General features: G+C 62.9%; 4 protein-coding genes across 9 annotated transcripts; 3 read left to right on the forward strand and 1 right to left on the reverse strand.

The window, feature by feature from the left end:
- Nucleotides 1-1,093: 1,093 nt before the first annotated feature.
- Nucleotides 1,094-2,876, reverse strand: ABHD14B (abhydrolase domain containing 14B). Of its 2 annotated transcripts, none has more exons than XM_038149338.1 (4): nt 2,616-2,876; nt 2,192-2,487; nt 1,768-2,009; nt 1,094-1,433 (listed from the first exon to the last, which is right to left on the reverse strand). In XM_038149338.1, the coding sequence occupies exons 1-4, from the start codon at nt 2,738-2,740 to the stop codon at nt 1,251-1,253; spliced, it is 846 nt and encodes a 281-aa protein (XP_038005266.1). In that variant the 5' UTR covers nt 2,741-2,876; the 3' UTR covers nt 1,094-1,250. The 2 variants fall into 2 exon arrangements, with proteins under 2 accessions (XP_038005266.1, XP_038005268.1); XM_038149340.1 differs by having other exon boundaries at nt 2,192-2,503; nt 2,616-2,757.
- Nucleotides 2,877-3,036: 160 nt separating this feature from the next.
- Nucleotides 3,037-4,952, forward strand: ABHD14A (abhydrolase domain containing 14A). Its single transcript, XM_038149341.1, has 4 exons — nt 3,037-3,538; nt 3,667-3,782; nt 4,080-4,315; nt 4,579-4,952. The coding sequence occupies exons 1-4, from the start codon at nt 3,324-3,326 to the stop codon at nt 4,759-4,761; spliced, it is 750 nt and encodes a 249-aa protein (XP_038005269.1). The 5' UTR covers nt 3,037-3,323; the 3' UTR covers nt 4,762-4,952.
- A 123-nt stretch (nt 4,953-5,075) lies between these two features.
- LOC119706116 (aminoacylase-1-like) lies at nt 5,076-11,015 on the forward strand. 5 transcript variants are annotated; one of them, XM_038149332.1, is made up of 15 exons: nt 5,076-5,196; nt 6,437-6,581; nt 7,188-7,252; nt 7,809-7,913; nt 8,021-8,115; nt 8,289-8,365; nt 8,608-8,697; nt 8,921-8,977; nt 9,087-9,160; nt 9,261-9,310; nt 9,498-9,642; nt 9,725-9,793; nt 9,884-9,963; nt 10,253-10,313; nt 10,447-11,015. In XM_038149332.1, exons 2-15 carry the CDS (start codon nt 6,473-6,475, stop codon nt 10,609-10,611), a joined length of 1,242 nt encoding a protein of 413 aa, XP_038005260.1. In that variant the 5' UTR covers nt 5,076-5,196; nt 6,437-6,472; the 3' UTR covers nt 10,612-11,015. The 5 variants fall into 5 exon arrangements, with proteins under 5 accessions (XP_038005260.1, XP_038005262.1, XP_038005261.1 ...); XM_038149334.1 differs by having other exon boundaries at nt 5,079-5,196; nt 6,449-6,581; XM_038149333.1 differs by having other exon boundaries at nt 5,128-5,258.
- A 1,411-nt stretch (nt 11,016-12,426) lies between these two features.
- SEMA3G (semaphorin 3G) lies at nt 12,427-24,261 on the forward strand. The gene is made up of 16 exons (XM_038149546.1): nt 12,427-12,529; nt 15,855-16,015; nt 17,041-17,103; nt 18,628-18,747; nt 19,342-19,432; nt 19,518-19,634; nt 19,886-20,028; nt 20,108-20,222; nt 20,313-20,382; nt 20,559-20,703; nt 20,963-21,194; nt 21,308-21,399; nt 21,662-21,703; nt 21,874-22,099; nt 22,390-22,529; nt 22,620-24,261. Exons 1-16 carry the CDS (start codon nt 12,442-12,444, stop codon nt 23,082-23,084), a joined length of 2,310 nt encoding a protein of 769 aa, XP_038005474.1. The 5' UTR covers nt 12,427-12,441; the 3' UTR covers nt 23,085-24,261.
- The last annotated feature ends 1,784 nt before the right edge of the window (nt 24,262-26,045 follow it).

Raw genomic sequence — 26,045 nt, forward strand, 5'->3', positions numbered from 1 at the left:
AGGCCATCTGCCACCGCTGGGGACATTCCTGCCCCCCCCGGCCCCCCTCCCTTTGGCTCACACATCGCCCCTCTTTGTAATTGCGTGTTTTTTTTCCTGGAAGCCGATCAGCTGGCAGGGCTCGAGGGCTCAAGGACACCGGAGCGGGCAGGGATGGGGCAGCTGGTACCCCAAGGCCCGCTGGCACCCCGGGCTGCTGCTGCGAGGTGGTGCCTGGAGGGGCAGAGGCACCCTGTGTGGGGGGGCTTGGGACAGCAACAGGGGACCTGAGCCATCTGGGGGGCCAGGGATGCTCTGGACAGGGGTCCTGCCAGACCACCAGGGCAGAGACCAGCTCCTGCACCCTTGGCACTGCCTTGTGTCCCCCACATGAGCATCCTGCACCCACAGAAAAGTGCCCCCCCCCCCTTACCTCCCCCACTAAATCCTCCTGGGCCCTGGCGTAAGCAGCTAAAGCCCAGGCAAGCTTGGGGAAGGGGGGGCACTGGGGGGGCACCCTGCTGCCGGCTCCATCTGTGCCCCCGAGTGCCCGGTGCAGCAGCACCAAAGGCAGAGCAGGCAGGTGACAGGCAGGGGTCTTGTCCCCCGTCTGTCAGGCCTCCCTGCCCACCCCCTCATCTGTTCATGGCAGCCACTCCTTGGGTAAATCACCCCCCACCTCCCCAGGGTGCTGGGCAGATGCTGCCGTGGGCAGGAGCTTCCCAGGGCTGGCAGCTCCCTTTTAAGCTCCTGTGGATTACCCTGGACTTGGGTGCATGCCAGGAGAGGTAGGAGGAGGAAGAGGAGGATGAAGAGGAGGCTGGCCGGCTGGGGACACGGATGTCACTACCTTGGGGGACCTACCTGTCCCTGAACACAGCCCCAGGGCTCTCTGGGCACCCTCTGAGGTTCATGGGGGTCCCATCAGGAGTGATGGGTGGGCTCCAGCAAGGCTGGCACTCACCCATCCACAATCCCCAAATATACCATCCCTCAGTGGCTGCATCTTCCCTGCTGTCACCCCCCAAACCTGTGTGGGACAGCAGCCATGGAGGTAGGGATGGGGAAAGGAGATGGGAAAGGTTGAAAAGAAGCAGGATGAAGGTGGCAGGAAAGCAGTGGCAGAGCTTGGGGTTTTATTTGGTCTCAAGAGAAGTGGGCACTTTTGTGGGCCAGTGCAGTGTGAGTGGTTGGGTTGGCACAAGGGTGCATGTGCAGGCAGAGGGGTGGGTGGGCTGGCCACATCCTCCTGCTCTGTGGTCCCATCTTGCTCACTTCAGCTGCTGCAGGAAGGCCAGGAGTCCACGGTGCCACTCATTGGGCTTGTCCAGGTAGCAGGCGTGTCCTGCACCCTGCAGCATCAGCACCTGGTGCTCAGGGAGGTGCTGCAGGTTGTTCAGACTGGTCTGCCCCAGCTCCGCATCCTGGTCCCCGTATACGATCAGTGTGGGGGTCTGTAGAGGGGGAAAGTACCCTGAGCCTGCAAGTGTCACCCAGGCACTTGCTCCTCCTTGCCAGGGACACCCTGGAGGGGAGTCACTTGCCCTTCTCCCCCACCCAGCATGACAAAGGGAAACTGAAGCTCAGACTCCTGCGTCTCCAGTTGTCCCTTCTTTACCTCCCACTACCCCACATTTACATTCTTTCATCATCAGGCTCTGCTCTTTCAGTGGCAACAAGAGTTTCTGGCCTGTTTGGCCTTTCCCCTGCTCAACCCCGGTGCCAGGGTCCCCTCTGCACCATCTCCTCCCAGTTCCCTGCCCTCCCCAGTGCCCTTCCAGGCCGTACTTTGATCTGGGCATACTGCTTCTCCGTGAATTTCTCAGTGCAGATGGGTGCCACAGGTACATAGGCCTTGAACAGCTGGCTGTGCTCTAAGAGGAAGGGCAGCGAGTACATGCCACTGAGCGATGGGCTGATCACCACAGCTGGACCCAGGTCCAGAGCCTCTGAAACTGCCTTCAGGAACGCCGCCGGTGCCGGCTGGCCCACGGGTGCTGGGGCCACGGCATCCTTCGAGCGCCCCAGCCCTGAATCGTGCGAGACACAAGTGGCCCTGTCAGGCTCCACACCGCCTCAATGACGGGGAGAAGCCAGCACAGCACGGCACGGCACAGCACGGCACAGCACAGCAGGACACCGGGGCTGCCACCCTGCCGCCACAAACCGGTGGCTACCCCGCCTGACCAGGGCTGTGCTCAGCACACCTTACCCGGCAGGTCGATGGCCACGGCTCGGTAGCCGTTCTCGGCCAGCGTGGCGAGTGTCCCCACCTGCAGCCAGGTTTCGGAGGAGAAGCGGATGCCGTGCAGCAGCAGCACCGTCAGCTTCGGCGCTGCCTGGGCAGGGTCAGCTTGGCGATAGAAGAGGGTCTGTCCTTGCACCGTGACGGTGCTCTCGGTGATCCGCGGGGTGGCCATGCCTGCCGGCCGGGGCGCTGGGAAGCGGGGCGAGAGGTGGGAACGGGAGGGATGACGGGCCTTCTGCCCTGTCGAGGCCCCGTGGTGGCTGGAAGGCAAGAGGGCTATGAGGGGTCACACCGGCATCGTCTTCACTCTGGTGGCACCACCGGGGTCACTGATGTGCCAGGCGGCCTCACGGGCCCGCCCCTGCCTCGCTGGGCCTGCAGCCCTTACCTGCTGCTCCGCACACGGGGCCGGCCGCCGCTCGCCTCCTGCCCGCCGCACCACGGGACTGGAGGTGCCGCGCCCCGGGGCCAAAGACCGGCGGGGCGGGCGAGAGAACGGCGGCACCGCGTCATGGAGCGCAAGGTCCGGGGCGGCCCCGGGAACCGCCGGGGCCCCGCCGGGCCGGGCCCTGCCCCGCCAAGCGAAGCCGAGCTTTCCCGAGCAGAGCCGAGTATTGCCGAGGGAAACCGAGCGCTACCCGAACTCTACCGAGCCAGGCCGAGCGCTGTAGAGCAGAGCCCGAGCTCTGCCCTGCAGTACTGAGCTCAACCCGAGCCCTGCCCGAGCTGTGGCGAGCCCCGCCGAGCTCTTGACGAACAGAGCCGAGCTCTGCCGAGCTCTGCCGAGCTTGGCCGAGCCCTAGCCGATCGCCCGAGCGGGGCTCCGCTACGGGCCCGGCCGTTCTGTCCTTCGGGGCTGCAGTGCCACGGGCTGCCGCCAGGCGGGGCCCGAGGGCGCAGCGGCGCCGTGCGCGGCGGGCCGGGGGCGGCGGGGCCGAGCAGCGGGGCTCGGGCTGGGCCGGAGCTGAGCCGAGCAGCGGGGCTCGGGCTGGGCCGGAGCTGAGCCGAGCAGCGGGGACCGGGACCTGTTTTCCCGCAGCAGCGGGGCTGGCGTCCCGCAGCCCCGCGCCGCCGCTCCCCTCCAGCGGGAGCGGAGATGCTGCTTGCCCGCAGCCGCCTGGGGCTGCTGCTCCTCGGGGCGCTCCTCACTGTCCTGCTGTACCTCTTGCTCCCGGCCGCCCGGCGCTCACGGCCTGACGAGGGGAAGCGGGCTTGGCGGGCGGCCAACGGCACCGTGCGGACGGGGATGGCTGCGGGAGAGCCCCCCGTGTTCTACAGGGAGGTGCCCGCAGCAGCTGTGGGCCCCGGGAGGTGGGTCGGCCCGCCGGCAGCTGGGGGTGGCAGGCCCTGGGGCCGGTCGTCACCAGCCCCGGTGCTCGCTGGACGCTGCCGGCACGGCAGCCTTCCTGAACGCCTTCCCGCCTGTCTTCCCCCCGCAGGCCTGATGTCCTGTTCCTGCACGGCCAGGCGTTCACCTCCAAGACGTGGGAGGCCTTGGGCACGCTGGCACTGCTCGCTGGAGAAGGCTACCGTGCGGTTGCCATAGATCTGCCCGGTAGGAGCGTGGCATTGTGCTTAGCTGATCTCTTTGGGCAGCTCCAGTCCCTTGCCATAGTCACTGCCGGGCTCTGGATCTCTTCAGGGAGGGCTCTGGGTAGCTGCTGGTGATCCCTGCTGGGGCAGTGTGTCTAGGCTTTTTCTGTGTCCTGGGGCATCGATGGCTGCGACTGCACAACCCTGGGGCTTAATCAAACGTCCATTTTTTTGCCAAGCCATTGAACCCTGGTGAGGAGAGACCATTGCAGGCTGCACAATGCCCCCCGACCACCCCATGCCCTCTTCCCCATCCCAGGCTACGGGGATTCGCCCCCAGTGGAGATGGCGCTGACAGCACAGGGCCGGAGGGCTTTCCTGGACCGTGTCCTCCAGGAGCTGGGCATGCAGAGGCCTGTCCTCATCAGCCCCTCCATGAGCGGCCGCTTTGCCCTGCCCTTCCTCCTGGCACACGGGGACCGACTGGCTGGCTTTGTGCCCATCGCACCCGTGGGCACCAAGGACTACACTGCTGAGCAGTACCAGGGAGTCCAGGTGCGTTTTGGGGCCCTTGGGGACTGTGCTGGCTATTGATGAGCCTTGTGGGCCAGCTGGCTGCAGGGTGATGTACAGGGTGGCACTATTTTGGGGTGAGTGAGGGGAAGCTGTGACCCAGCTCACGGGGGTGCTGGCACCTGCCTCCCCTCAGCTTTGCAGCCCCCCGTGGTGACGGATGGAGGTAGGCACAGCCCAGGGGGAGTGTGGTGGCCATTTACCCCTCTGACAGCCGCTCTTGTTTTCTCTCTGCCCTTACCAAGACGCCCACCCTGATCCTGTATGGTGACCGTGACACTGGCCTGGCTCCCCAGGCCCTGCAGAACCTCCAACACCTCCCTAAGCACCGTGTGGCCGTGCTGTCTGGTGCTGGCCATGCCTGCTACCTGGACAAGCCCGAGGACTTCCACCGGGCCCTGCTGGGCTTCCTGCGCCAGCTGAAGTGAGCACCGCCTCCTCCCTGCCCAGCAGAGGGGCTGCGGCGTCCGGGGGGCTGGGAGGCACAGACAGCCGGCATGGGGGATGCTGTTCCCTCCTGGGGTATTCCCAGCATGGCGGGGGGTGGGACTGGAGGCGTCCCTTGCTGGCAGGACAGGGTGTCGTCTGTCACGAGGCCAATAAACTGATGCTGCTCTGGTTTCTGCGTGTGTCGCCGAGCGCCGCGGGGCTCCGAGCGCTCCAGCTCCATCTCTCTGCCGCCGGCGTAGGGCCAGGAGGGTGCCCTGTGCCCCTGGCGTGCACCCTGCCCCTCCTGCGCCCCCCGCTCCTCCCCTGCCCGCCCCTGCCCGCCTCCTGCCCGCTGCTGCCGGCGGGGCGGGGCGGAGCGGAGCGCGGCGGGCGGAGCGGGGCCGGCCGGGAGGCACGGCGGCGGCGGCGCTGAGGTAGGGCCGGGGCGGCGGGGGCCGAGCAGCGGGGCCGGGCAGCAGCGCCCCGCATCCCGCGGGTGGGTGCCCCGGTGCCTTCACCCCTCTTAAACCCGGGCCGAGGTACCCTGCAGCCCCCGCCCTTGCACTCCTCCTCTGCTGTCCTGCGCTCCCTTGCCGCGCTGTTCTGCACCCCTAGCCGTGGTGCCCTGCACCCCCTGCGCTCCTAACCCCGCTGTCCAGCGCCCCTCTGCCCTGCTGCCCCTGCTACGCCTGCAGCCCGGTAGCGCAGCTGCTGCAGCCCTAACCGTGGTGTCCTGCCTGCCCTCTGCTTCACCCCGTACCCCCCTGGCCACAGTACCCCTGCAGCCCTGCCCCCATGGTGTCCCTGCGTCCCAGCTGCAGTGCCTCTGCACCCCACTGTGCCCCCTGCCTGCCCCCCAGCCATGGTAGCCCTGGACCCCACCTGTGCCCCTTTGCACCCCCAGCCACCGTACCCTTGCCCCCCTAACCACAGTCCCACTGCACCCCTCATGGCCTCTCTGTGCCCCCTGCTCCCATACCCCCCGTTCACCCCTCCTGCTGAACCCCCATCTGCCCCTAAGCACCCCACATCCTACTGCTCCCCCAGCCACCCAGCTTCCCTCAAACAGCTCCCACAGTAGCCTGTCACCCTCCTGTGGTCCCCCAGTACCTCTAGCCTCTGTTAACATTCAATCTCCCTTCACCAATCCCATTTCCCTGCACCCCCAGAGCCTTTCCTTGCAGCTCTCCTGCACCCCCTAGCCAGGCAGGAGCCCCCTTTCCCTACCTGCACCCCCTTACACCAGCATCCTGCCTTCCCTGCCTGCATGCCCCAGCATTCCCACAAACCTCTAATCCCTGGATAATCCCAACTACCACATCTCCCTACCCAACATACCCTTCTTCCCCTTTACCCTTCTTCATACTCCCCCACCTAGCTGCCCCCCTTTCCTCCCAGCTAGCCCTTCCCTGGATTTCACCCCTTGCCTGGGTATCATACTCTGTCCTGGCACTGTGTTTGTGGCAGGAACATGCGTTTTGGGGGAAGAATGACAGGACAGTGTGGGGGGCACACCCCATCCTGCCCTGTACCCAAGTGGGGAGGGTTTCTCCCATGGTGGCAGTGTCCCAGGAATCGCTTGGAGACCTTTGCCCCATCTCCCTTTGGTTTCTGTGACGACCAAGCATGCAGGCGGACTTTGGAGGGGCTGGTGGGTGATTAACCGTCTTGCAGCTCTTTCCCCAGAGCTTTGCAGCCCTGGTCCCAGACATGGCACCTGGGAAGCCTGGGAAGAGCGCGGGGGCCTCAGAGAACCCCTCTGTTACGCTTTTCCGGGAGTACCTGCGGATTGACACTGTCCACCCTAAACCGGACTATGGTGAGGATGGGGGGACAGGATGGGGAGCCATGTGGGGACTGGGTAATGCAGCTTTGCAGCTCTGATCTTTGGACCCAGGTGCCCAAGTCCTGTACTGGGGCTGTTTTGATTGTGGTGTTAAGGAGCGAACTCCTTTGTGCCTTATCTCTGCTGGTGCCTTTGGTCGGGGCAGGGACATCTCAAGTGCCCTCAGAGCTACTGTTTGCTTCTAGCCCCGTGTCCCTTGCTCCCCCTTCTGTGCTGCCCTGGGTTTGGGATGGGTGATCTCCTTCTGTATAGATCTCCTTCTGTAAACATTTATGTCTTCCCACTAAAGTGCATTTTATTGGTGAGGAGCTCCCTAAACTCCGCTGGAGAAACATTCCCCCGAACTCACCCCCATTCAATTTTAATTCTTTTCATATTTCCCAAGTCCTCACCCCAAAGGGATGGTGATGAGCTTCTCCCATCCCTGTTCATGGCCACTTCTTGTGCCCAGGACCTGCAGCACCTGTCTTCTTTTGTCACCTCTTTCCTTGGTCTGGGAACCCCACAGAGCCTTGGGGTCCCTGGGGGTTTGCAATGAGAGACCTCAGCGTAACTGTGGGCATCCCCCCTCTTCCCCAGATGCGGCTGTCCAGTTTCTGGAACGTGTCGGCACCGACCTGGGCTTGGCCTGCCAAAAAGTGGAGGTGAGCAAGCCAAGAAGCAGCCTTCAGTCAGCCCACCCACCCATCCATCCATCTATCCACCTGTGCTTGGGTCCTCAGTGACCAAGGCATTCCTCTGCCTGCACCCAGAGCTAGACAGGAGTGAATCCCCTCTGCCTGTAATCCTCTGCTGACCTGAGCCCTTCCTTAAGCCAGTATTCCGGCTGCTCCCTGCTGACCTTTGCAGCTGCCTGTGCTATGATTAGCAGGGGACCTGGCAGCGTCACGTTGGCTGGGGCCATCCTTCCTGCTGGGCACTGATTGTCCTGGGAGACTCCTGGGCACCAGGGAAGGATGCTGGGTTTGTCGTCCCTCCTCTGAATTTTCAGCCAGGTTTTTCACCTGCAGCCGGGCTCTGTCTGACTCTGGGGGTTCAGGCAGGCCTGCTCCTGCTGCCTGCCCTCTGCCAGTGGAGAAAGGGGTGGCAGGTGGCATCCAGAAACTTTTCTCATACTGGTGCTTTTTGGCTCCAGCTTGCTGGTCCAAGCCTTTCTGTCCTGATCCTGGACCCTGGTGACATCCTGCCTTCGTCCTACAGGTGTGCCAGGGCCGTGTGGTGCTGATCCTGACCTGGCAGGGCACGAAACCCCACCTGCGCTCCATCCTCCTCAACTCCCACACTGACGTTGTGCCTGTCTTCGAGGTGCTGGAACAGAGTGAGGGGTGGGAAGGGCATGGAGAGGAGGACAGGGTGGATTGGAGCTGGTGCCTTCTGTGCCCTTCTGCCATCGTGGACGCTCTTCCCTGCAGGAGCACTGGACCTACCCACCCTTCGAGGCAGTTAAAGACTCGCAAGGCAACATCTACGCCCGGGGTGCCCAGGATATGAAGTGCGTCTCCATCCAGTGAGTGGAGGGCTCTGCACCTGCTGGGTGAGCACGGTGCTGGTGGTGTCTCTGAGTGATGCAGGATGTCCCCAGGGTCTCTGGGGCCAGAGGTGCCACCTCTGCCCTGAGGTGGCTCAGAGCTCACAAGTCCCTCTCCTCCACAATGACCGTACGCTACCTTCCCTTGCAAGGTACCTTGAGGCCATCCGGAGGCTGAAGACAGAAGGGAAGTCTTTTGCCCGCACCATCCACCTCACCTTTGTGCCTGGTGAGTCCCCAGGCTGTCCCCTCTCAGGAGGTACAGAGGGGCTGGCAGCTGGGTGGGGCTGTGCAGTCTCCCATGGCAGCCCGGCACCACCCAGCCAGGCTCCCCAAATTTTGACCTCCCCTAGCTTAAGGCTGGAGAGGACATCAGGTGTGCTGATGGCATCCAGGCTGGCATGGAAGGAGGACTAGGGGTGGTGGGCTGGGGGATGCCCCAGTCCCTTCATGCCAGGCTCTCTCCCACAGATGAGGAGGTGGGTGGACACAAGGGCATGGAGTTGTTCGTGCAGCGCCCTGAGTTTAAAGCACTCAACGTGGGCTTTGCCATGGATGAGGGTGAGTATTGGTAGGGCTGGCACTGGGACGTGTCTCTTCTTGGCATCACTCCCCAGGCACCAGCACCCCACGTGCTTCCAGGGACCCCCTTGTGGATCCTTCCCCTGGGCAGTGGGGAGTGCACACTGTGCCAGTCTGGAGGAAAATGCTGCTAGGACAGAGCAGAGGGGACACATCATGGTACCTCCATGTCCCACTGACCCTCTGTCTGTGCCCACCACAGGCCTGGCCAGCCCATCTGACACCTTCAGTGTCTTCTATGGTGAGAGGAGCCCGTGGTGTGAGTATCTGTGTGTCCACTGCCCTGTCCTTGGCTCTCCTGGGTGCTGGGGCACTGATGCTATCCCAGGCTTTCTGCTGAACCCTTCCCTCTACGCCTGCTGCTGCAGGGATAAAGGTGAAGTGCACGGGTAGCCCCGGGCATGGGTCCCGCTTCATCAGCAACACGGCGGCTGAGAAGATGGTAAGAGAGGGGGTAACCCCTGTGCACCCCCATGCCTGCCCTGGGCTGCCAGGCCCCTGCCCATGGGGCCGGTCCTCACCCGCTGCCCTTCCCTCCCCAGCACAAAGTCATCAACTCCTTCCTGGCCTTCAGGGAGAGCGAGAAGCAGAGGTAGGAGATGGGCAGCAGGATGGCAGTGGCTTAGTTCAGTCCATGAAGGGGGCCTTTGGGATCCCAAGCCGAGCTGTGATCTGGTGCTGCTGCCCTGTGCCTCAGTTTCCCCACTTTGGGTGACGGCAGGGTAGGGAAACACTTCTCCCCAGGTGGCAGATAGTGAGTGTCCCTTGCATCCCCCAAGGCTGAAGTCCGACTCAAGCCTGACCCTAGGCGATGTCACCTCTCTCAACATGACCATGCTGGAGGGGGGTGTCTCCTTCAACGTGGTGCCCTCCGAGATGGCTGCCAGCTTTGACATCCGCATCCCACCCACCGTGGACCTGAAGGTGGGCGCCATGCCAGCCCCACCCAGGAGAGGACGGGGATGAGGGTACCCTGCTCACACCCCTCCTCTGGTCTCTGCCCCAGGCCTTCGAGAAACAGGTGGCCACGTGGTGCCGTGATGCTGGGGAAGGTGTCACCTGTGAGTTCCACCAGGTGAGGGATCTCAGCTACCTGGCCTCTCCTGTCCCTCCCCTGCCAAATGCCCCTCCCTCGCCCCTTCATCTGCCTTCTCCCTCTTGTCAGAAATGCATGGACCAACACATCACCTCCACTGAGGAGTCGGACCCATGGTGGAAGGCCTTCAGTGGGGTCTGTAGGGACATGTAAGTAGTGTCCCTAGAAAGGGCAGGACCCTGGCAGGGACATCCTCTGGTGGAAGCCAGGTGGTCCCTGGGGGTCTCTGAGGTCATGTCAGGGGCCGGGATGGATAGGCCGGGATGGAGCCTTGTGATATACCAAAGCATTTCCCTGTTGCCCCCCAAAAGGGATGGGATTGAGTGTCCTGCAGGGCTGAGGGATGTCCTGGCACAGTCTCTTTGCCCATGGGATGTGAGTAGGACAGGGGACTCGGCTGGCCATGTGTCCATGCTGACGCAGGGTTTGTCTTGACAGGAAGCTGCAGCTCAAGCTCGAGATCTTCCCAGCTGCCACCGACAGCCGCTACATCCGAGCGGTGAGTGTGATGCCAGCACAGGTCCCTCACCTGGGGCGAGACCTGCAGCCCCAAGCAGGAACTGTGGCTGGTGAAAGGGGGCATGTGGTGCCCATGCCAGCTGTGACCTCACTCTGTGTCTCCCCATCTCCAGGCAGGACACCCTGCTATTGGCTTTTCACCCATGAACCGCACGCCGGTGCTGCTCCATGACCACAACGAGTTCCTGAACGAGCAAGTCTTCCTGCGGGGCATCGAGATCTATGCCCGCCTCCTGACTGCCCTGGCCTCAGTGCCCCCACTGCCCGCCGAGGGCTGAGTGCCTGGCGAGGGGCAGGGAGTGCCAAGCAGAGAGACCCAGGGCTTTGAAAGAGGGGCAGAGGCTGGGCACAGCAAATACCTGCTACGGTGCTGGGGGTGTAGTTGGCATCATGCCATGTTGGCTATGTTCAGGGATGGTGACACCTCTGGGGTTGTGTCCCCCTTGGTCAGGTGCCAGCAGAGCCTCATGCCCAGGTGCCTCCAGCCTTTCCTGGTGTTGTCAGTGCCTCCCCCTCTCCCTGTGCCATCTCTGGCTGTACTGGCTGGGTGGTGAGGGGTTGGCCAGTGCCCCACTCTGCCTCCCCATGCCTTGTCCTGCCTCCCTGCCTGCTTGCTGGGGGAGCTGGGGCCTGCGCTGCCCCCTCTCCTATCAATAAATCTCCTTGGTAAGCACAGCCTCGAGCGGCAGTTTGTCTGTCTGTCTGTCCGTGCTGGTGCTACCCACAGGTCTCACCCAGGCACTGCGTCATTCCTGATGCAGTGCAGTTTGCTGGGACGCATCTCCTGCCCTGGGCTCATTGCCTGCATGACGGCAGTGCGGGCAGGATCCTGCCCGGGCAGGCTGAGGGCCTCTGCTCCCGATCAGCCTCGGGGGACGGGCACTGGGGTTCATCCTGCTCCCTCCCTGCAGAGCTTCTGCCGCTTCCGCAGACCCTCTGGTCAGGGCAGGCAGCGTGCGGGTCTGGGCAGGCGCCTCTGCTCACCTGCCAGAGCTGCCTTGGCTGCAGCTCCTCCTTGCTTGATCCCAGCCCTGGGTGGCTCCCAGCGCTCCGGGGTGTGGGATCTGTCCCAGCCCTGTGGCTTCCTGGGGAAACCAAGGGCCCGCCGAGCAAATCGGGGTGGTTTTACACTGCTCGGGAGACTTCCAGAGCTGCTCCATTACAAAAGGATGGGGGTGAGCCAGGGCTCCCCAGCCTCCTGACCTCTGTTTTAATTAAGAAAGCTGCTGGAACCCTTGGGGGGCTGGGGATAATGAGGGTGCCTGTGCCGGGCTGGGAGAAGAGATGAGGCTGGTGGCGATGAAGCACTGAGGGAGAAGACACCAGCTCCTCCGCTCCTTCTCTTCTCTCCATCCAGTGCAGGGGGAAGTCCAACATTTTTGGGTGCACGACACACTTGCTGTGTGATGAGGCTCCCGGGGAAGCTGGTGTGGATTCTCTGAGGTGTCATACAACCACATCCCGTGGTTATACAACCCAGCAGCCCTGGGGGAGGATGGCATGGGAGTGGTGTGGGTACTGTGGGGTCCTTGCTGGCCAGGATCCTTGCCCAGGGTGTTGGCTCCTTTGCAGGCAGGCAGCGGTGCCTCCCCTGCCCTGTCGGTGTGCCAGGGCTACCTGTGGCACCCTGTGCCCCCCTCGACCCTACTCAGTCCCCTTGCCCAGCTGGCCTGCTGTCCCCAGCTTGCCTGGCACTGAGATGGGACGTGACGGCTGTGTGCTTGCTGATGCTTGGAGATCACCACACTGAGCATCCTGCTCGGGGGTCTGCATGCCCGCTCCTACTCCTCCAGCGGAGCGAGGCTGGGGGATCAGAGCTTCCCTGCCTCGCTCCCCATCCTCAGGGATGAGCCAGAGGTGCTGGCAGGGTCCCTTCTGGGCAAGGGGGCTGCAGTAAGGTCTAAAGCATTGCTGGCAGGGGACTCTTCGGGGCGTGCGGCGCTCTCAGGGTCCCCCCGGGAGATGGGGCCGTCCCCCCGCGCATCCCCGCCGCCCGGGGATGGGGCATGGCGGGGCCGGGCCGGGGCGGGCCGGGGCGGGCCGGGGGCGGTCGGATGTCGGCCCCATAAAAGCTCGGTGCCACCGGCGGCCGAGGGCGCGGCGGCGGGATGCGGGCAGCGGTGGCGGTGTCGCTGTCGCTGTGCTGGCTCTGGGCGGCGGGGCACAGCCTGCCCCGGCTCCGCCTGTCCTACCGCGGTGAGCCGGGCCGGGGGCACCTGCTGCGGGACGGGGAAGGGGGGCTGTCCACGGAGGGGTGTCCTCAGGGTGTCCCCTCCGGGGAGCCCCAGCCGCGGGAGCCGCAGCGGGTGCGGGTTTTGGCGCGGTTGCTGGGCAGGTTGTGCCGGGGGTCGGGCCGCGCCGGGGTCCCGTGGGTGGCTGCCCGGCACCCTCCGCTCCCCACGCGGGACGTAGGGGCCCCCGAGGAGAGGGAGGAGGAGGAGAGGAGCCGGGTGACGGGGACAGGGGATGTGCCGCCGGGCTCCGCGCCAGCCCCGCCGCTGCCCGTGGGGGATCGTCTCCCACGCGGCGTGCGGGGAAACTGAGGCACGGCGGTGTTGTGGCCCCGGCGCAGTTTGGCTCGTGTGCCGGCTGGGTGCTGCGGTGCGTGGGTGGTCCCCCGGCGCGGTGGGTGCTCAGCATCCTGCCCTCGGCTGGGTGGGGGGTCCCCGGGCTGCACCCTCCGAGCCCCGTCGCGCTGGGGTGCGGGTGCTGGGGTGCCGGGGCCCCTCGGGGCTGCGGGGGCAGTGCTTGGTTTTAATTAAAACTCTCCTTGTGATCCTGCTCTGGCTCGCCGCATCCCCCGCTCTGCCAGCCTATGGGCTGCTCCAGCCAAACTCGACAGAGCCTGGGGCGCCCCAATCTCCTCCCGGCCTCAGAGCAGTGAACCTGCTCTAAAAAATTCAACATAAAATAAATTACATAATGTATATCTTCCCCCTTCCTTCCCAGAAGGGGGAAAGACCCGGGCAGCCCAGCACTTCCAGAGCCTCGGGAGCTGCAGTGCCAGGGAAAGTCGCTCCTCTGCTGCCTGGACTGGGGGTTCCTGGGCTTGGCTGCATCCCTTGCTCTGTCCTGGGGCACAGCACGTGACCTCAGGGGCTGCCTCTCTGTTGAACGGGAAACTGAGGCACACAGTGCCCCCCATCCCCTCATCCTGGGAGCCCGGCATGGCTCATGGCTCTGCCCCGTGATGCGACCCGGTGTCCTCAGGTTGGCCTTGGCAGTAGGGTGAGGAGATCTGGGGTCTCAGCAGGGGTGAGTCGTGGGGCTCAGTGTCTGGCTCAGTGTCTGATCCACTCCAGCACAAAGTCCAGCCGTGCAGGGCCATTTCCCAGGTGCGAGGAGCTGCCTGGGGCGGGGTGGAAGCTCCTCAGCCTCCCACGGGAAGCGAGCCACCTTTGGAAGCTTCTTTTTTTTTTTTCCCCCTTAAGCTGATTATTCCATTCGTCTTCCGAATTGGAAACAGCAACTGAAATTTCCCATGAAACAAATTCTGCCACCGCCTTTTCCCGGGGGGAAGGAAAAAAAAAAAGAAAATTTCAATTAAAGACATTAGAGTCTCTGAAATTAAAACCGTGGTGAGCTGAAGCTGTTTGTGCAGAGCTCCTCGACCTGGGCTCTGCGTGGCTGCTGGCTCTGGCTGTGAGGTGACTTTGTGGGGGACAGGGACAGGCTGCTGTGCTGTGGGTGCAGTGGTGGCCGTGTACCCAGCTCTCCCTCACACTTCCAGCCACCCTTTTCCTTTTGTTTCGACTTCCATCAGTGGCTCATGTGAGAGGGGAAAGAGCATTTTGCTGTTGTGAGGACCAGAAGCATTGCCCTGTGCTCTTTGCTGTCCCTCCTGAGGGACCCCCACCCTGGGGTGAAGGTGTCCCAGGGATGGATGGGGCATGGCAAAGGGCTGTTCCCTGGGGAGCTGGAGAGGAAGGCGCCCTCAGCCAGTGTAACCCGAGGCGCAGGAGGAATTCTCCAGGTCTGGGGGAGAAGGGGAAGCCTTGCCTGAAACAATAAAAGGAGCCTGCCGACTTTGCCAGTGTTGTTTTGAGCTGGGAAAATATTATTGCTGGGCAAGAATAGAAGGAGACGACAGCGTTTTCCTGGGCTGGACCCGGCGTTGTGGGAGGACCTGATGCTGGGAGGACACAGGGAGGAAGGGTGCCAGACTGGGTGGAGGGACCACCACTGCCTGGAGCCAGCTCTGCTTGCAAGCACAGGGGTCTTTCCGATGAGGATGGAGCCGCTGGGGCTGCATCCCCCGTGCCACTGGCATCACCAGCTGGGGCACTGGGACTGGTCTTGAGCAGGGATAGCGTGTGGTGGGGTGAAGGAGTCTGTTGTCCCCTGCTGGGGATGGACCTTGCCTCCCTTGCAAGGCCTAGAAGAGGCATTTCCCACCACCATGGGAATTATGTCGCTGGCCACCTCCTTGCTGGAAGTGACAAATGTCCCCCCAGCAAAAGCAGGACTTGGTAGCCCAGTGTCCTGACCTGTCGTGACTGGATTTGTCCCAGCAGCACCTCCCCTCTTCTGGGGACATGTGTGGGAGATGCTCGGGCTGGGTTTTTCCCTGGGGTCAGCTGCAGTGACTGGCAGTCTTCCGGGCTGGAGGGTGTTTGGGGACAGAGCTGTGCTCATCAATGGCGCTTTGTCCTCCTCCTTCTCTGTCTGGCAAGCACAATGGCCTGGCCTGGGGTCAGGATGGGTTCTCAGAGCCCTGTGAAGCTGAGCCATTCCCTCTGGCCCTCTCCCTCTGGCAGCTGTGGCAGCTCTGTGGGCACCACTGTGCCGGCTTGATGACCCTGAAAGTGATTTCCTACTGGAAACCAGTCGAGCCACTGCCCCTGTGTCATTGTCACTGTGAGGGCCCCCTTGGCATTGCACGAGATTTAGGCTTGGACTTGCTCTGGGGGCTTTGACTGTCAGACCCTGTTGTTTGGGATGTGATGTCCATCCCAGAGATGCAGCCTCTCCCCAGGCGCCTCGTCTGTGCCATGGAGGAAGCCATCCTGTCAGTGAGTTCTGGTGGCACTGGCAGCAGTGGGCTTTGTGTGGCAGTTTCCCCATGGCACTGGCTGGGTGCCTGCTATTGTGTCCTTGGCTGGCACCCAGCAGGGACAGGACCTGCTTCCACCCACCCCGTGTCCGGTCTCACACCATCCCAGCTCTGCGTGAGCCCAGCCTGGGGCTGACGGCACGGCCCAGCTTGCTGTGGCACAGCCACAGTAGGAGTCTGGGGTGGTTCAGCCAAACCTTGCCGGGGGTGGCAACCTTTCCTGTGACCCTGCTGCTGCTTGTTGGCTCTGCAGCTTTGTCCTTGGCTGGCAGGGAGAACAGCACTCCAGCCAGGTTGAGGCTGGGATGTCCATGCCTCCAGGAAGGGATGGAGGCATGGTGCAGTCTGCAGTGGCTGTGAGCAGCTCTGCTGACTCCAGGACAGCTCCATGACACTCAGAAGCAGCAGCTCAGAGGAACCCTTGGGGCTGGGATGGCTTCTGCTGATGCTTTCATCTCTTCCTGGCAGAGCTTTTAGGCACCAACCGCTCCGTCCTCTTCTTTGGTCACCGTGGCTTCCTGGGCTTCCGCTCCCTCTACCTGGACGAGTATCGTGACCGGCTCTTCCTCGGGGGCAAGGATGTGCTCTACTCCCTGCTCCTGGACGGGGCCAGTGCAGATGCCAAGGAGGTGAGCTGGGTGCTGCTGAGCCTCTGGGGTGTCTGTCTGCACTCTGTCCCCCTGTGGACCTGTTGGTGTCCAACTGAGCCGGGCAAAGTCACTCTGCAACGAGACCTGCCCTGGGGATGGCCTCATCTCAAGTGCCTCGAAATTATTCTGTAAACTTGTAGTGCCTGCCAAGGGCAGGCTGGCTGTGGTGGCTGGAGGGAAATTAGCTGGCAATTCGTCATGATCATCAGCCTAGGAGACTGGTGGTGCAGCTCACCAGTGATTCCTGGGCACTGAGCATTGTTTTGGACCTGGGAGATCAAGTGATGCCCATCCCCATCTGGGCATCCCCTTCACAGGCCAAATATTCAGCTGAAAGCCTGCAGAGACAAGGAGCTAAAGGCATCCATCACTGCAAGAAGTTGTGCCAGGGTTCACCTGGCAAAGCCCCCAGATCTCTCCTGGTTCCTTGCTGGGAGAGGTGATGGACCAGAATGATGGTGCTGGTGCTGGTTGGTGGCTCCCCTCCTCTTTCACCCTCTCCCCTTTGACTCTTTGTTTTTCAAACACAGCTCTGGGCTGTTTCTAGCTGAAGAAAGAGGAGGAGGAAATGAAGTGCCCCTCAGCGAGCTGGGTCACTGCAGTGGGGTCAAGGGCTTGTGTACCCAAGCTGCCCTTGGTCCAAGAGCTGCTAAAGGCTGTGGGGGACATGGACTCCATCGCTCCTGCTGTCCCCTGGGCACACTTTCCCCAGGCCACCCACAAGCCCACCCCCCCTTCCAGGCCAGCTCCAGCCATTCCCAGCATGACCACCCAAATCCAGCTCAGCTGTGGGCTGTGACTGCCAGGATGCATCTCCCCGGGAGGAAGGGTCCTGCTCGGGGTTCTAGGGTGGGAGTCCCGGGCAGGGTGGGCTCCAGGGAGCTGAGATTCCTCTCTCTGTCCCTCACTCTATCTGCTTGCCACTGGCAGCCTGGGGATGTGGATTTGCACGGCTGGGTGCCTGCTGTCCCCCTCCCTGCTCCAACAGACCCTTTGTGTTCCAGATCTATTGGCCACCCCGCCCTGGGCAGACGGAGGAGTGTTTCCAGAAGGGGAAGGACCCAGGGGTGAGTCTCTCCCCATTTGTGCTCTGCTCTGAGCTAGGGGGAGCCAGATGGGTCCCCTTGTGACAGATGGTTCCCCTCATGTTGGGGCTGTGCCATGTCACCTGCCAGGGATGGCCCTGGGGCTCAGGGGCCAGTTAATCCTGGTGCAAGAGGGAAACTGAGGCTGGGAGTCCATGGCAAATCCTGGCCATGCAAGAGGCTTGCTCCAGGCCCTGGAAATCCTGTCTTAATTGCTCTGCTCAGCCCTGTGGCCACAGAGTGGTGGCCACTGTGTCCCAGTGTGGCTGCACGAGCAGGCAGGGATAGCTGGGCTCTGGGACTGGAGCTTGGAGGGACCCAAACCCCCATGCTGTGCTCCAGACCCCAGCAACATTGCCTGGCCCATCCTGGCTGTCCCCGATGGTGGGAAATCTGTAACTGGCTCAGGTCTGGTGACCTTGTTCCCTAAACCTTACCCCTCTTTGCATCCCCCTGCCCCGATATGAAACAGGACTGTGGCGGGGAGAAAGTCCCCAAGGCTCCCCTGGCCCAGACAAATTGCTCCCAGGAGTGCCTGTTCTGCTCTCTTGTGTTTATTTTACCAGCTCTCACCGACAGATCCAAGCCAGGGCAGGCTCAACATTTTATTTTTCTTGAACGTATATTTTTTTTCACTTGCTATTTTAGAGGCTCTTTGCAAAGGGAAAATAAACAGCAGGAGGCTGGGAACCCCCGGGGCGGCTGGGCAGCGGTGTTCCCAGCAGATGAGGGGCCTCGCATCCCGCTGTGGAGGGACAATGGAGGGCAGGCAGGGCTGGCGCTGGCCAGGGGGAGCTGCCAAGCTAATGGTGGAGAAGGATGGGAGCCCTTTTCCAATGGGAACTGCCAGGAGAAAACGCACAAAGTCAGAGGTGGCAGGTCTCCAGCCCTGGGAATGTCATTGCTGCCGTCCCTCAGAGAAGGGGACAATTCCAGACGGCAGTGAACGGGGCTGTTCTGGAGGCAGCCCAGGATGCCTGTGGGTCTCTGTCTCTGTCTCCACTGTTTCCTCCTTTTGTTTCATCCCTGGCGTAAGCAGGAACATGATGGGGAAGGATGTCCCTGCATCTGGTCACGTCCTGGGCGCCAGGGGTTTGGGGCAGGGTTTGCAGCTTGCAGGGCAGGTGACGTTGCTCCCCTGGCCAGCGTGGACTGTGCCACAGGGTGAGTGCACAGGTGCCTGGGGGCAGGAGATGCCCAGGTGGCAGCTGGATCCTATGTGGTTCCCCTGGGATGCTCTTGGCAGCAGGAGGGCCAGTAAAAAGCCCTGCTGTTTTGCAATGGGCTGGGGCCCACCCAGATGAAGTCCATACAAGCCCTGTCAGTGGGTACAGGCTGCCACCCCAGATCCCTGGCACCAGGCTGGAGGCAGGGAGCCTGGGTGGAGCCCAGGGAGCCAGGGCTGGGGCTCACCCACTGTGGCAGGGCCCCAGGCAGAGGCAGGGAGCTGGGGTGGGCAAAGCACCAATAGCCAGTGACCCTTCCTCTCCCCTGCTGTCCCCCCAGACTGACTGTGCCAACTATGTCCGTGTGCTGCATCCCTACAACCGGACACACCTGCTGGCCTGCGGGACAGGCGCCTTCCACCCCATGTGCACCTTCATCTACGTGGGGCATCGTGGCGAGGTAGGGCAGCATCCCCAGCAGGACAGCCCTGGAATGTAGATCCCCATTGCCTGCCTCTCTCCTGAGGGGCCTTGGGAGACGCTGGATGTGCAGTTTGCTCCAACCTGAATACTGGCTGGGGGGAGTGTCAGGAACCAGCTCCCTGTTGGCCCTTTGTCCTTCTGCTACTCCCTGTCCAGCTTTCCCACCTGTCTGGCCTGGGATCCCCTTCATAGACATGTCCCCAGGGGCTGGTGTCCTGCCAGGGGCTGAGGTGGGGGTGGCATTTTCTCCTCTCCAGCTCACTGCTCATAAATCAAGTTGGCTGGGGTGGAATGGCAGGACACCCCTCAGAGCCCTCCCCACAGCCTGGCCCTGTCTGGGCAGCAGGAGCCCTGTCTGTACCACGATGACTGACCAGGCAGGCGGGCAAGCAGTGGGGCCGGCAGGTCCCCTTCAACTGCCGTGCACCCTCATGGGATCAGTCTTGCCTCAAAAAGTGTGGATGCTGCTTCCAGATGGTCCTTTGGGTGCACTGAGTGAGGTGCAAGTTGGGCAGGGGCTAGAGCTGGCCCCTGCATGGCCCAGGGCTCACGTGCCTGCTCCCCTCCCCAGCACACCTTCAGCCTGGATGCTGCCAGCGTGGAGACCGGCCGGGGCAGGTGCCCGCACGAGCCCAGCCGCGCTTTCGCCAGCACCGTCATCGGTGGGTTGTCCTCCTCAGGATGTGGGAGCCTCTGGGGTGTGTCCCAGGGATGGTCCCCGTGCCAGCCAGCTGGGTGTTTTTGCAGGTGGGGAGCTGTACGCCGGCCTCACGGCAGATTTCCTGGGACGCGATGCCGGCGTTTTCCGCAGCATGGGGACCCGCTCCGCCCTGCGCACAGAGGTGGACCAGCGCTTACTCCACGGTAACGGCTTCCCTCTGCCCCTCCTTTCCCCCCAGCAGGGCTAATGCCAGGGACCACGAACCTTGTGGAGGCCAGAGCATCTGTGGCCATGGTGCAGCATCCCCCATGCCAGCTAAGAGCAGGGAAAGGCAGCAGGGCAGCAAGGTCTGGGGGTGGTGCTGGCTGGCATCCAGCCCCAGCATGGACTGGGGGTCTGGAGGTGGTGGCTGTGCCCTCTCTCCCCACCCAACATGACCAGCTCTTGCTTGCAGATCCCAAATTTGTGGCAGCCCACTTGATCCCAGACAACGATGACCGGGACAATGACAAAGCCTATTTCTTCTTCACGGAGAAGGTGGTGGAGGCAGACAGCAAGGAGCACGCCATTGTTAGCCGTGTGGGGCGTGTCTGCGTGGTAAGATGCTGGTGGGGACCGTGGGGGACCGGGATGCACCAAGTCACAGCAGTGTCCCTGATACTCCCTGTCCCTGCAGAATGATGCTGGTGGCCAGAGAGTGCTGGTCAACAAGTGGAGTACCTTCAACAAGGCCCGGCTGGTGTGCTCAGTCCCCGGCCCTGGTGGCATCGACACCTACTTTGATGAGCTGGGTAAGGGGTGCATGGAGCTGTGTCTCACTGGGGCTAGTCACTTAGCCCCCGACCTGGATTTCAGGAAAAAAACCATGCTTTCATTTCCAGAGGATGTCTTCTTGCTGAGGACTAAGGATGGGAAGAACCCGGAGATCTATGCCCTTTTCAGCACCGTCAGGTGGGTGGTCCAGCTCCAGCCTCTGGGGACAGCTGGCTGCTGCTGCCCTGTCACTGTCCCTGTCACTGTCACCAAGCGTTGCTGGCTGCTCCCCATGTCTTTCAGGGATGTTAGTGCCCCTGCTGCCAGCAGTGCCAGGCATGGCTCTGCTGAACCCACTCTCCATCCCCTTGCAGCCACGTTTTCCGGGGCTCTGCTGTCTGCGTGTACCGCATGGCCGACATCCGGGAGGTCTTCAACGGGCCCTTTGCCCACCGAGAGAGCCCCCAGCACCAGTGGGCTGCCTACGAGGGCAGGGTGCCCTACCCACGGCCGGGCGTGGTGAGTGACTCCCTGGAGCTCCAGGTCCCCTCCCCTCCTCCAGCTGCTCTTCTGGGGTGGTGATGGAGCCATCCCCATCTTCTCACTTGCTGGAGAGGTCAGCTGGTGCTTTGCCAAGGTCGGGCAAAGGAGTGGAAGAGATGGATGCCAAACTGGAAGGCAGAGAGGAACCCAAGACATCTCTGAGGGGCGACGGAGGGGGAAGGAGTGATGGGTGCTGGGGTGGCTGGGCTGAGCCGGTTCCCTCTTGTCCCTGCAGTGTCCCAGCAAGACCACCAACCAGCCCCGGCGGCAGTACGGCACCACCAAGGACTTCCCCGACGAGGTGCTGCACTTTGCCCGCGCCCACCCCCTCATGTACAAGCCCGTGCACCCCCGGCACCGCCGGCCCCTCCTCGTGAAGACCGATCTGCCCCACCGGCTGCGCCAGCTCGTGGTGGACAGGGTGGAGGCCGAGGACGGGCAGCACGACATCCTCTTCCTCGGCACAGGTGAGCAGCAGGAGCCGAGTGCAGGAAGGAGCCGCAGAGCTGGGGGTCCCAGTGGGCACCCCCTGGGCTGTGAGATGCAGGGTGCTCACGCCTCCATCCTCCTCGGCCCCCAGATGCTGGCTCGGTGCTGAAGGTGGTGGTCATGCAGAAGACAAGCTCAGCCGTGACTGAAGAAGTCATCCTGGAGGAGCTGCAGGTTTTCAAGGTGATATTTACTGCCCCACTTGCAAGGGAGGGGGCAGTGGGGTGGGCTCAGGCTGGGGCCACATGGGGATGGAGGGTCAGGGCTGTCACTGCATTGTTGGTCCCTGGAAGGTCTCAGGGTTGTGAGGGCAGAGGGTGGCTGAGGGTATTTTCCCCCTCCCCAAAACATTCCTGATGCTCTGCCAAGCCGTGGTGCTCTGAATGAGCTGGGCTGTCTGTGGTGAGGATTATGCCAGCCTAATGTCCACTCCCCTCCCCTACAGATGCCTGTGCCCATCACCCAGATGGAGATCTCTGTCAAGCGTGTGAGTACAGACACAGCTCAGCCACAGGGCTGGGGACCAGGCAGGTGTCCAGCTGTGGTCACCAGCCTCCTAAAGCCATGTGATGTGTGCCCTGGGGTGTCCTGGCTGAGCCCCCAGACGCCAAGCCCATGGGGGTTGCCAACATCACCACCTTGGTGCTGTTCCCCCAGCAAACGCTCTACGTGGGCTCCAGCCTAGGGGTGGCCCAGGTACGGCTGCACCAGTGTGAGTCCTACGGCTCTGCTTGCGCCGAGTGCTGCCTGGCCAGGGATCCCTACTGTGCCTGGGATGGCACTGCCTGCACCCACTACCAGCCCTCCGGCAAGCGCCGCCATCGCCGCCAGGACGCCCGCCACGGCAACCCTGCACACCAGTGCCTGGACCAGAACCTGACCGGTGAGAGACTGGGGCCCCAGGGCTGAGGGGCTCCTCCCAGTGCCCCAAGATGGCCTGACACGCACAGCCCTAGCACACGGAGGGGCTTGTGGCCATTCCATGTGGGCACCCTCATCTGCCCGTCTCATAGACCAGGGCATGCCCCAAGAGAAGGTGGGAGCTGCTGGGGCTGGGGCTGGCCACTGGGAGAGAAGGGCATGAAGCCACACAGTGGCCTAGGGGGGCTGGCACCGAGCAGGTGGAAACCTGGCTCTGCCCTCGCTGCGAGCCCGTGCCTGTCTTTGCCCTAGTGGACGATTTTGAGAGCGTTGAGGAGAAGGTGCTTTATGGGGCAGAGGACAACAGCACCTTCCTGGAGTGCGTGCCCCGCTCCCCGCAGGCCAGCGTGCAGTGGTTTGTCCAGAGGCCCCCCGACGAGCAGCGGGACGAGGTGAGGCTCCCCTGCACTGCTCCCGTTGTGGGGACCCAGGAGGGACGTGGGGCCAGAGCTGGACCCTCCCAACCGCACGGTGGCCCACAGGTGAAGACGGACGAGCGGATCCTGCAGACGGAGCACGGGCTACTGTTCCGCAGGCTGCACCGGCACGATGCCGGCATCTACTACTGCAAAACGCTGGAGCACGGCTTCACCCAGACCGTGGCCAAGACCGCCCTGCGGGTGATCGCCAGCGAGCAGCTGGCACACACCTTCCCCCGGGGCCGAGGCGACGAGCTCCCGCACCTGCTCTGCTCCGAGCCCCGGCTGCTGCCACAGGCTCCCAAAACCTGGTTCAAGGACATCATGCACCTGGTCAGCTCCCAAAACCCACGGCGGGTGGAGGAGTACTGCGCCCGCCTCTGGTGCAGCAGCCGGCCTCACCCCCGCAAGGGCAAACTGGCCCAGGCCAAGCTGGTCCTGGCTGGTGTGGATGTGGCCAAGAAGGGACGGGCAGCCAAAGCCCACGGCGAGAGGAACCGTGTGCCCCGGCAAGCACCGGCCTCTTAGGGAGGGCAGGGGAACGGACATGGGGCAGCCGTGGGCAGGTGCCAGCTCCATGTGCTGCTGGTGGGGCCTCTTGACCTGCTGGGTGGCTTGCAGTGCTGCCAGCCTGGTCCCCCTGGCCGGAGTGGATGGGCAGGTCCCTGTCACCCTCACTGGTTGCAGGGCCACCTCACAAATAGGCAGTGAGGTGGGACACATTGGCCCCCCTTGCTCTTGAAGGTGATTAGCAGGTGGGGGCCGTACTGCCTGGGTGGGCTGGGGCACCGTGGCACGGTGCCACCCAGGCCATGCTGTCACCCAGATGCTGCCTGGATCCCTCTGTGAATACTGGGGCCATGTGTGCTGCTGTGGGGAGCGGTTGATGGCTCCAGGCTCTTTCCACACCAGCACAGAGCCTGGGGAAGATGATGCCTGCTTGTATGGGGGAAAGCCAGCATCATCCCAAAAAGCCTCTGTGTGCAGGAGGAGCTCTGTCACCTGCTGTGCCTGGGGAGCCAGAGCTGTGCTGTGCCACCCAGGGTGTATCCTGTGGGACAGGGCTACTTCCTACCTTCCCATGGCACTGGGGCACACTCAGCAGTGCCAGCTGTTCCTGGGTGCAGCTCCCCACTTCCCCTCTGTCTGCCCCACAGCTCCCAGTTTTAGGGCTGGACAGGGCTGGGGAGAAGAGCAAACGGCTGTGGGCAGGTTAGACCTGTTCCTGGGTAAACACTGGGAGAGGCACTAATGCCACCGCTGTCACTGTGCCCAGGTGGGAGCAGGGACAGGCAGAAGGCAGCCCCAGCAGAGTTTGGGGGGCTGCACCACACCTGGGCTGGTTCCTGCTGGTTGGTGGCCCTGCAGGGCTGGGTGGGACACGGCTGGTTTGGGTGGGCTCCTGCTGCCTGGCCGAGCTAAAGCAGCACCCAGGGCCTCCCCCAAAGGCATGGGTTGGGGCTAGGCGCATGGGGGGCACCTCCAGGCTGCCAGCAAGGTGTTCCTTGCTTTCCTCAGCCGGCATGAGCTCACTCCCTCAGCCCGGGGTGATAAAGATCTGCCCCTTCCTGAGGCAGGGCAGCCCCACACAATGGTGTGAACCGCGGCCCCGCCGGGACGGGCATTGTTCAGAGCTGGAGGAACGGGAAAGAAAAATAATAATAATAATAATAATAATTAAAAGGCCCTAAATAGCTCACACAAAGCCAGGTGGTGATATCATCTCTCCTCCCTGTGTGTGTTTGTGCTGCAGCAGTGGCTCCCCGGGAGCAAAGTCCCTCGGCAGCACTGCCCCATCCCACGGAGACGGGCTGGGAGTCCTGGCCCTCTTCCCCTGGTCCCTGTCCCACCTCTCCTGCAACCTCCGTGTGTCCCTGGGATGGGAGAGCTGTGGTGGGGCTGGCAGGCTGGGATATTTTCTGCAGGGAGGGGAGTGGTTATGGGGCCTGATGGGAGCCAAGCTCGTGGATCTGGATAATTGCAGGCCTGGGGGGCACAGGTGAACAACAGCCAGCAAGCAGAGACAAGGAGGGACCTGGGTGAAAAGCCTGAAATGAGACAGGGGTGTGATTCCTCAGGGCCTGGATTAAAGAGCTCTGCAGTGCCTGCACTGACCCGTGGAGTGACCCCTGTGCCCCACGGAGCAGGGGCTGGGCTGCCCACGTTGGGGAGGCAGCAAGAGGGGGCCTGGAGGCTCTGCTGCCTTTAGGACCTGGCCCTGAGGCGAACTGTGACAGGCTGGAAGTGGCACCAAGGCCAGCAATGCTTCAAACTGAGCAGGACCAGACACCAGGAGCAAACAGCCCCCTAAACAGTCCCCCCTTCTGGGGGTACACTAGGAGCAAACAGCCCCCTAAACAGACCCCCCTTCTGGGGGTACACCAGGAGCAAACAGCCCCCTAAACAGACCCCCCTTCTGGGGGTACACCAGGAGCAAACAGCCCCCTAAACAGACCCCCTTCTGGGGGTACACCAGGAGCAAACAGCCCCCTAAACAGACCCCCTTCTGGGGGTACTTTGTCCCTGCTCCCGGTAAATCTCCGGGGTGGCTGAGCCTGGTCCTCCCGGGTGGATTTACCCCTAAGGCTGGAGCAGGAGAGATTTTGTCAGGGCTGCATTCCACAGGCTTCCAGCCTTGCCTCTGGTGACCACCAGCCAGCTGAGGCAACCCGTGTCCCAAGGAACTTCCAGGGCTGAGCAGCCGTGAGCACAGGCGGCAAGGAGACGGGAGGTTTCTGGTTTCTGCAGGAGGAGCCGTCCTGCCCGGGCTCGGCGCTGTCCCCGGGCTGAGGGGAGCGCGGGGCCGGGCGTGGGAACACACGAGAACAAAGCCACTCCTATTTTTATCCCGCTTCCTAAGGAAGCGCGGCGCGGGCCGCACGCTCCCCCGGCAGCCTGCCAGCTCCCGGGCGGCCACAGCGGAGCCGGTCAGGGCTGGCCCCGGCCCCGCCAGCAGCCCCACACCCCGGCACACAACCACACAACCCACGGGGCTGCAAGAGACCCCTGAGCCCAGCCTGTGACCCGACAGCACCGCGACACCCGACCGCGGCACCCAGAGCCACAGCCAGCCTAGCCTCGAACACCCCCGGGACAGTGACCCCACATCTCCCTGGGCAGCCTGCTCCAAGGTCTGATCACGCCTGCTGTGAAGAAATTCTCCCTGATGTCCAGCATGAGCCTCCCCCGGTGCAGCTCGAGACTGTGTCCCTGTCCCTCTGTCTCTAGCTGCTGGGGAGGAGAGGCTGGGCAGTACAGCCCATCCTCAACAGGGCAGCCCAGGCTGCTGAGCCTGAGTGAGCCCCATCGTCATCATCATCATCATCATCATCATCATCATCATCATCGCCCCCAGACAACCCCGCAGACAAACAGAGCACCACGACTCCAGCAGGCAGATGCAGCCGCATTATTTCTCATCCTTGCTATTTCTTTCTGCCCAACATGCCCCTTTCCAGAGCCCCGTTAGGAGCGCTGGGCCCGGGGGCC

Source organism: Motacilla alba, chromosome 12, assembly GCF_015832195.1.
Source record: "Motacilla alba alba isolate MOTALB_02 chromosome 12, Motacilla_alba_V1.0_pri, whole genome shotgun sequence".
NCBI lineage: Eukaryota > Metazoa > Chordata > Aves > Passeriformes > Motacillidae > Motacilla > Motacilla alba.

Excerpts from the sequence above, each read along its gene's own strand:
- ABHD14A (XM_038149341.1), top strand. The coding sequence starts at position 3,324 with ATGCTGCTTGCCCGCAGCCGCCTGGGGCTGCTGCTCCTCGGGGCGCTC. Across the intron at positions 3,539-3,666 it reads GCAGCTGTGGGCCCCGGGAG|GCCTGATGTCCTGTTCCTGC; the intron begins GTGGGTCGGCCC and ends TTCCCCCCGCAG. Across the intron at positions 4,316-4,578 it reads AGCAGTACCAGGGAGTCCAG|ACGCCCACCCTGATCCTGTA; the intron begins GTGCGTTTTGGG and ends GCCCTTACCAAG.
- SEMA3G (XM_038149546.1), top strand. The coding sequence starts at position 12,442 with ATGCGGGCAGCGGTGGCGGTGTCGCTGTCGCTGTGCTGGCTCTGGGCG. Across the intron at positions 16,016-17,040 it reads CCAGTGCAGATGCCAAGGAG|ATCTATTGGCCACCCCGCCC; the intron begins GTGAGCTGGGTG and ends TTTGTGTTCCAG. Across the intron at positions 21,704-21,873 it reads TGGAGATCTCTGTCAAGCGT|CAAACGCTCTACGTGGGCTC; the intron begins GTGAGTACAGAC and ends CTGTTCCCCCAG.
- LOC119706116 (XM_038149332.1), top strand. The coding sequence starts at position 6,473 with ATGGCACCTGGGAAGCCTGGGAAGAGCGCGGGGGCCTCAGAGAACCCC. Across the intron at positions 7,253-7,808 it reads TGGCCTGCCAAAAAGTGGAG|GTGTGCCAGGGCCGTGTGGT; the intron begins GTGAGCAAGCCA and ends TTCGTCCTACAG. Across the intron at positions 9,794-9,883 it reads TCACCTGTGAGTTCCACCAG|AAATGCATGGACCAACACAT; the intron begins GTGAGGGATCTC and ends CCCTCTTGTCAG.
- ABHD14B (XM_038149338.1), bottom strand. The coding sequence starts at position 2,740 with ATGACGCGGTGCCGCCGTTCTCTCGCCCGCCCCGCCGGTCTTTGGCCC. Across the intron at positions 2,488-2,615 it reads CCCCGTGTGCGGAGCAGCAG|CCACCACGGGGCCTCGACAG; the intron begins GTAAGGGCTGCA and ends CTTGCCTTCCAG. Across the intron at positions 2,010-2,191 it reads CGTGGCCATCGACCTGCCGG|GGCTGGGGCGCTCGAAGGAT; the intron begins GTAAGGTGTGCT and ends CGCACGATTCAG.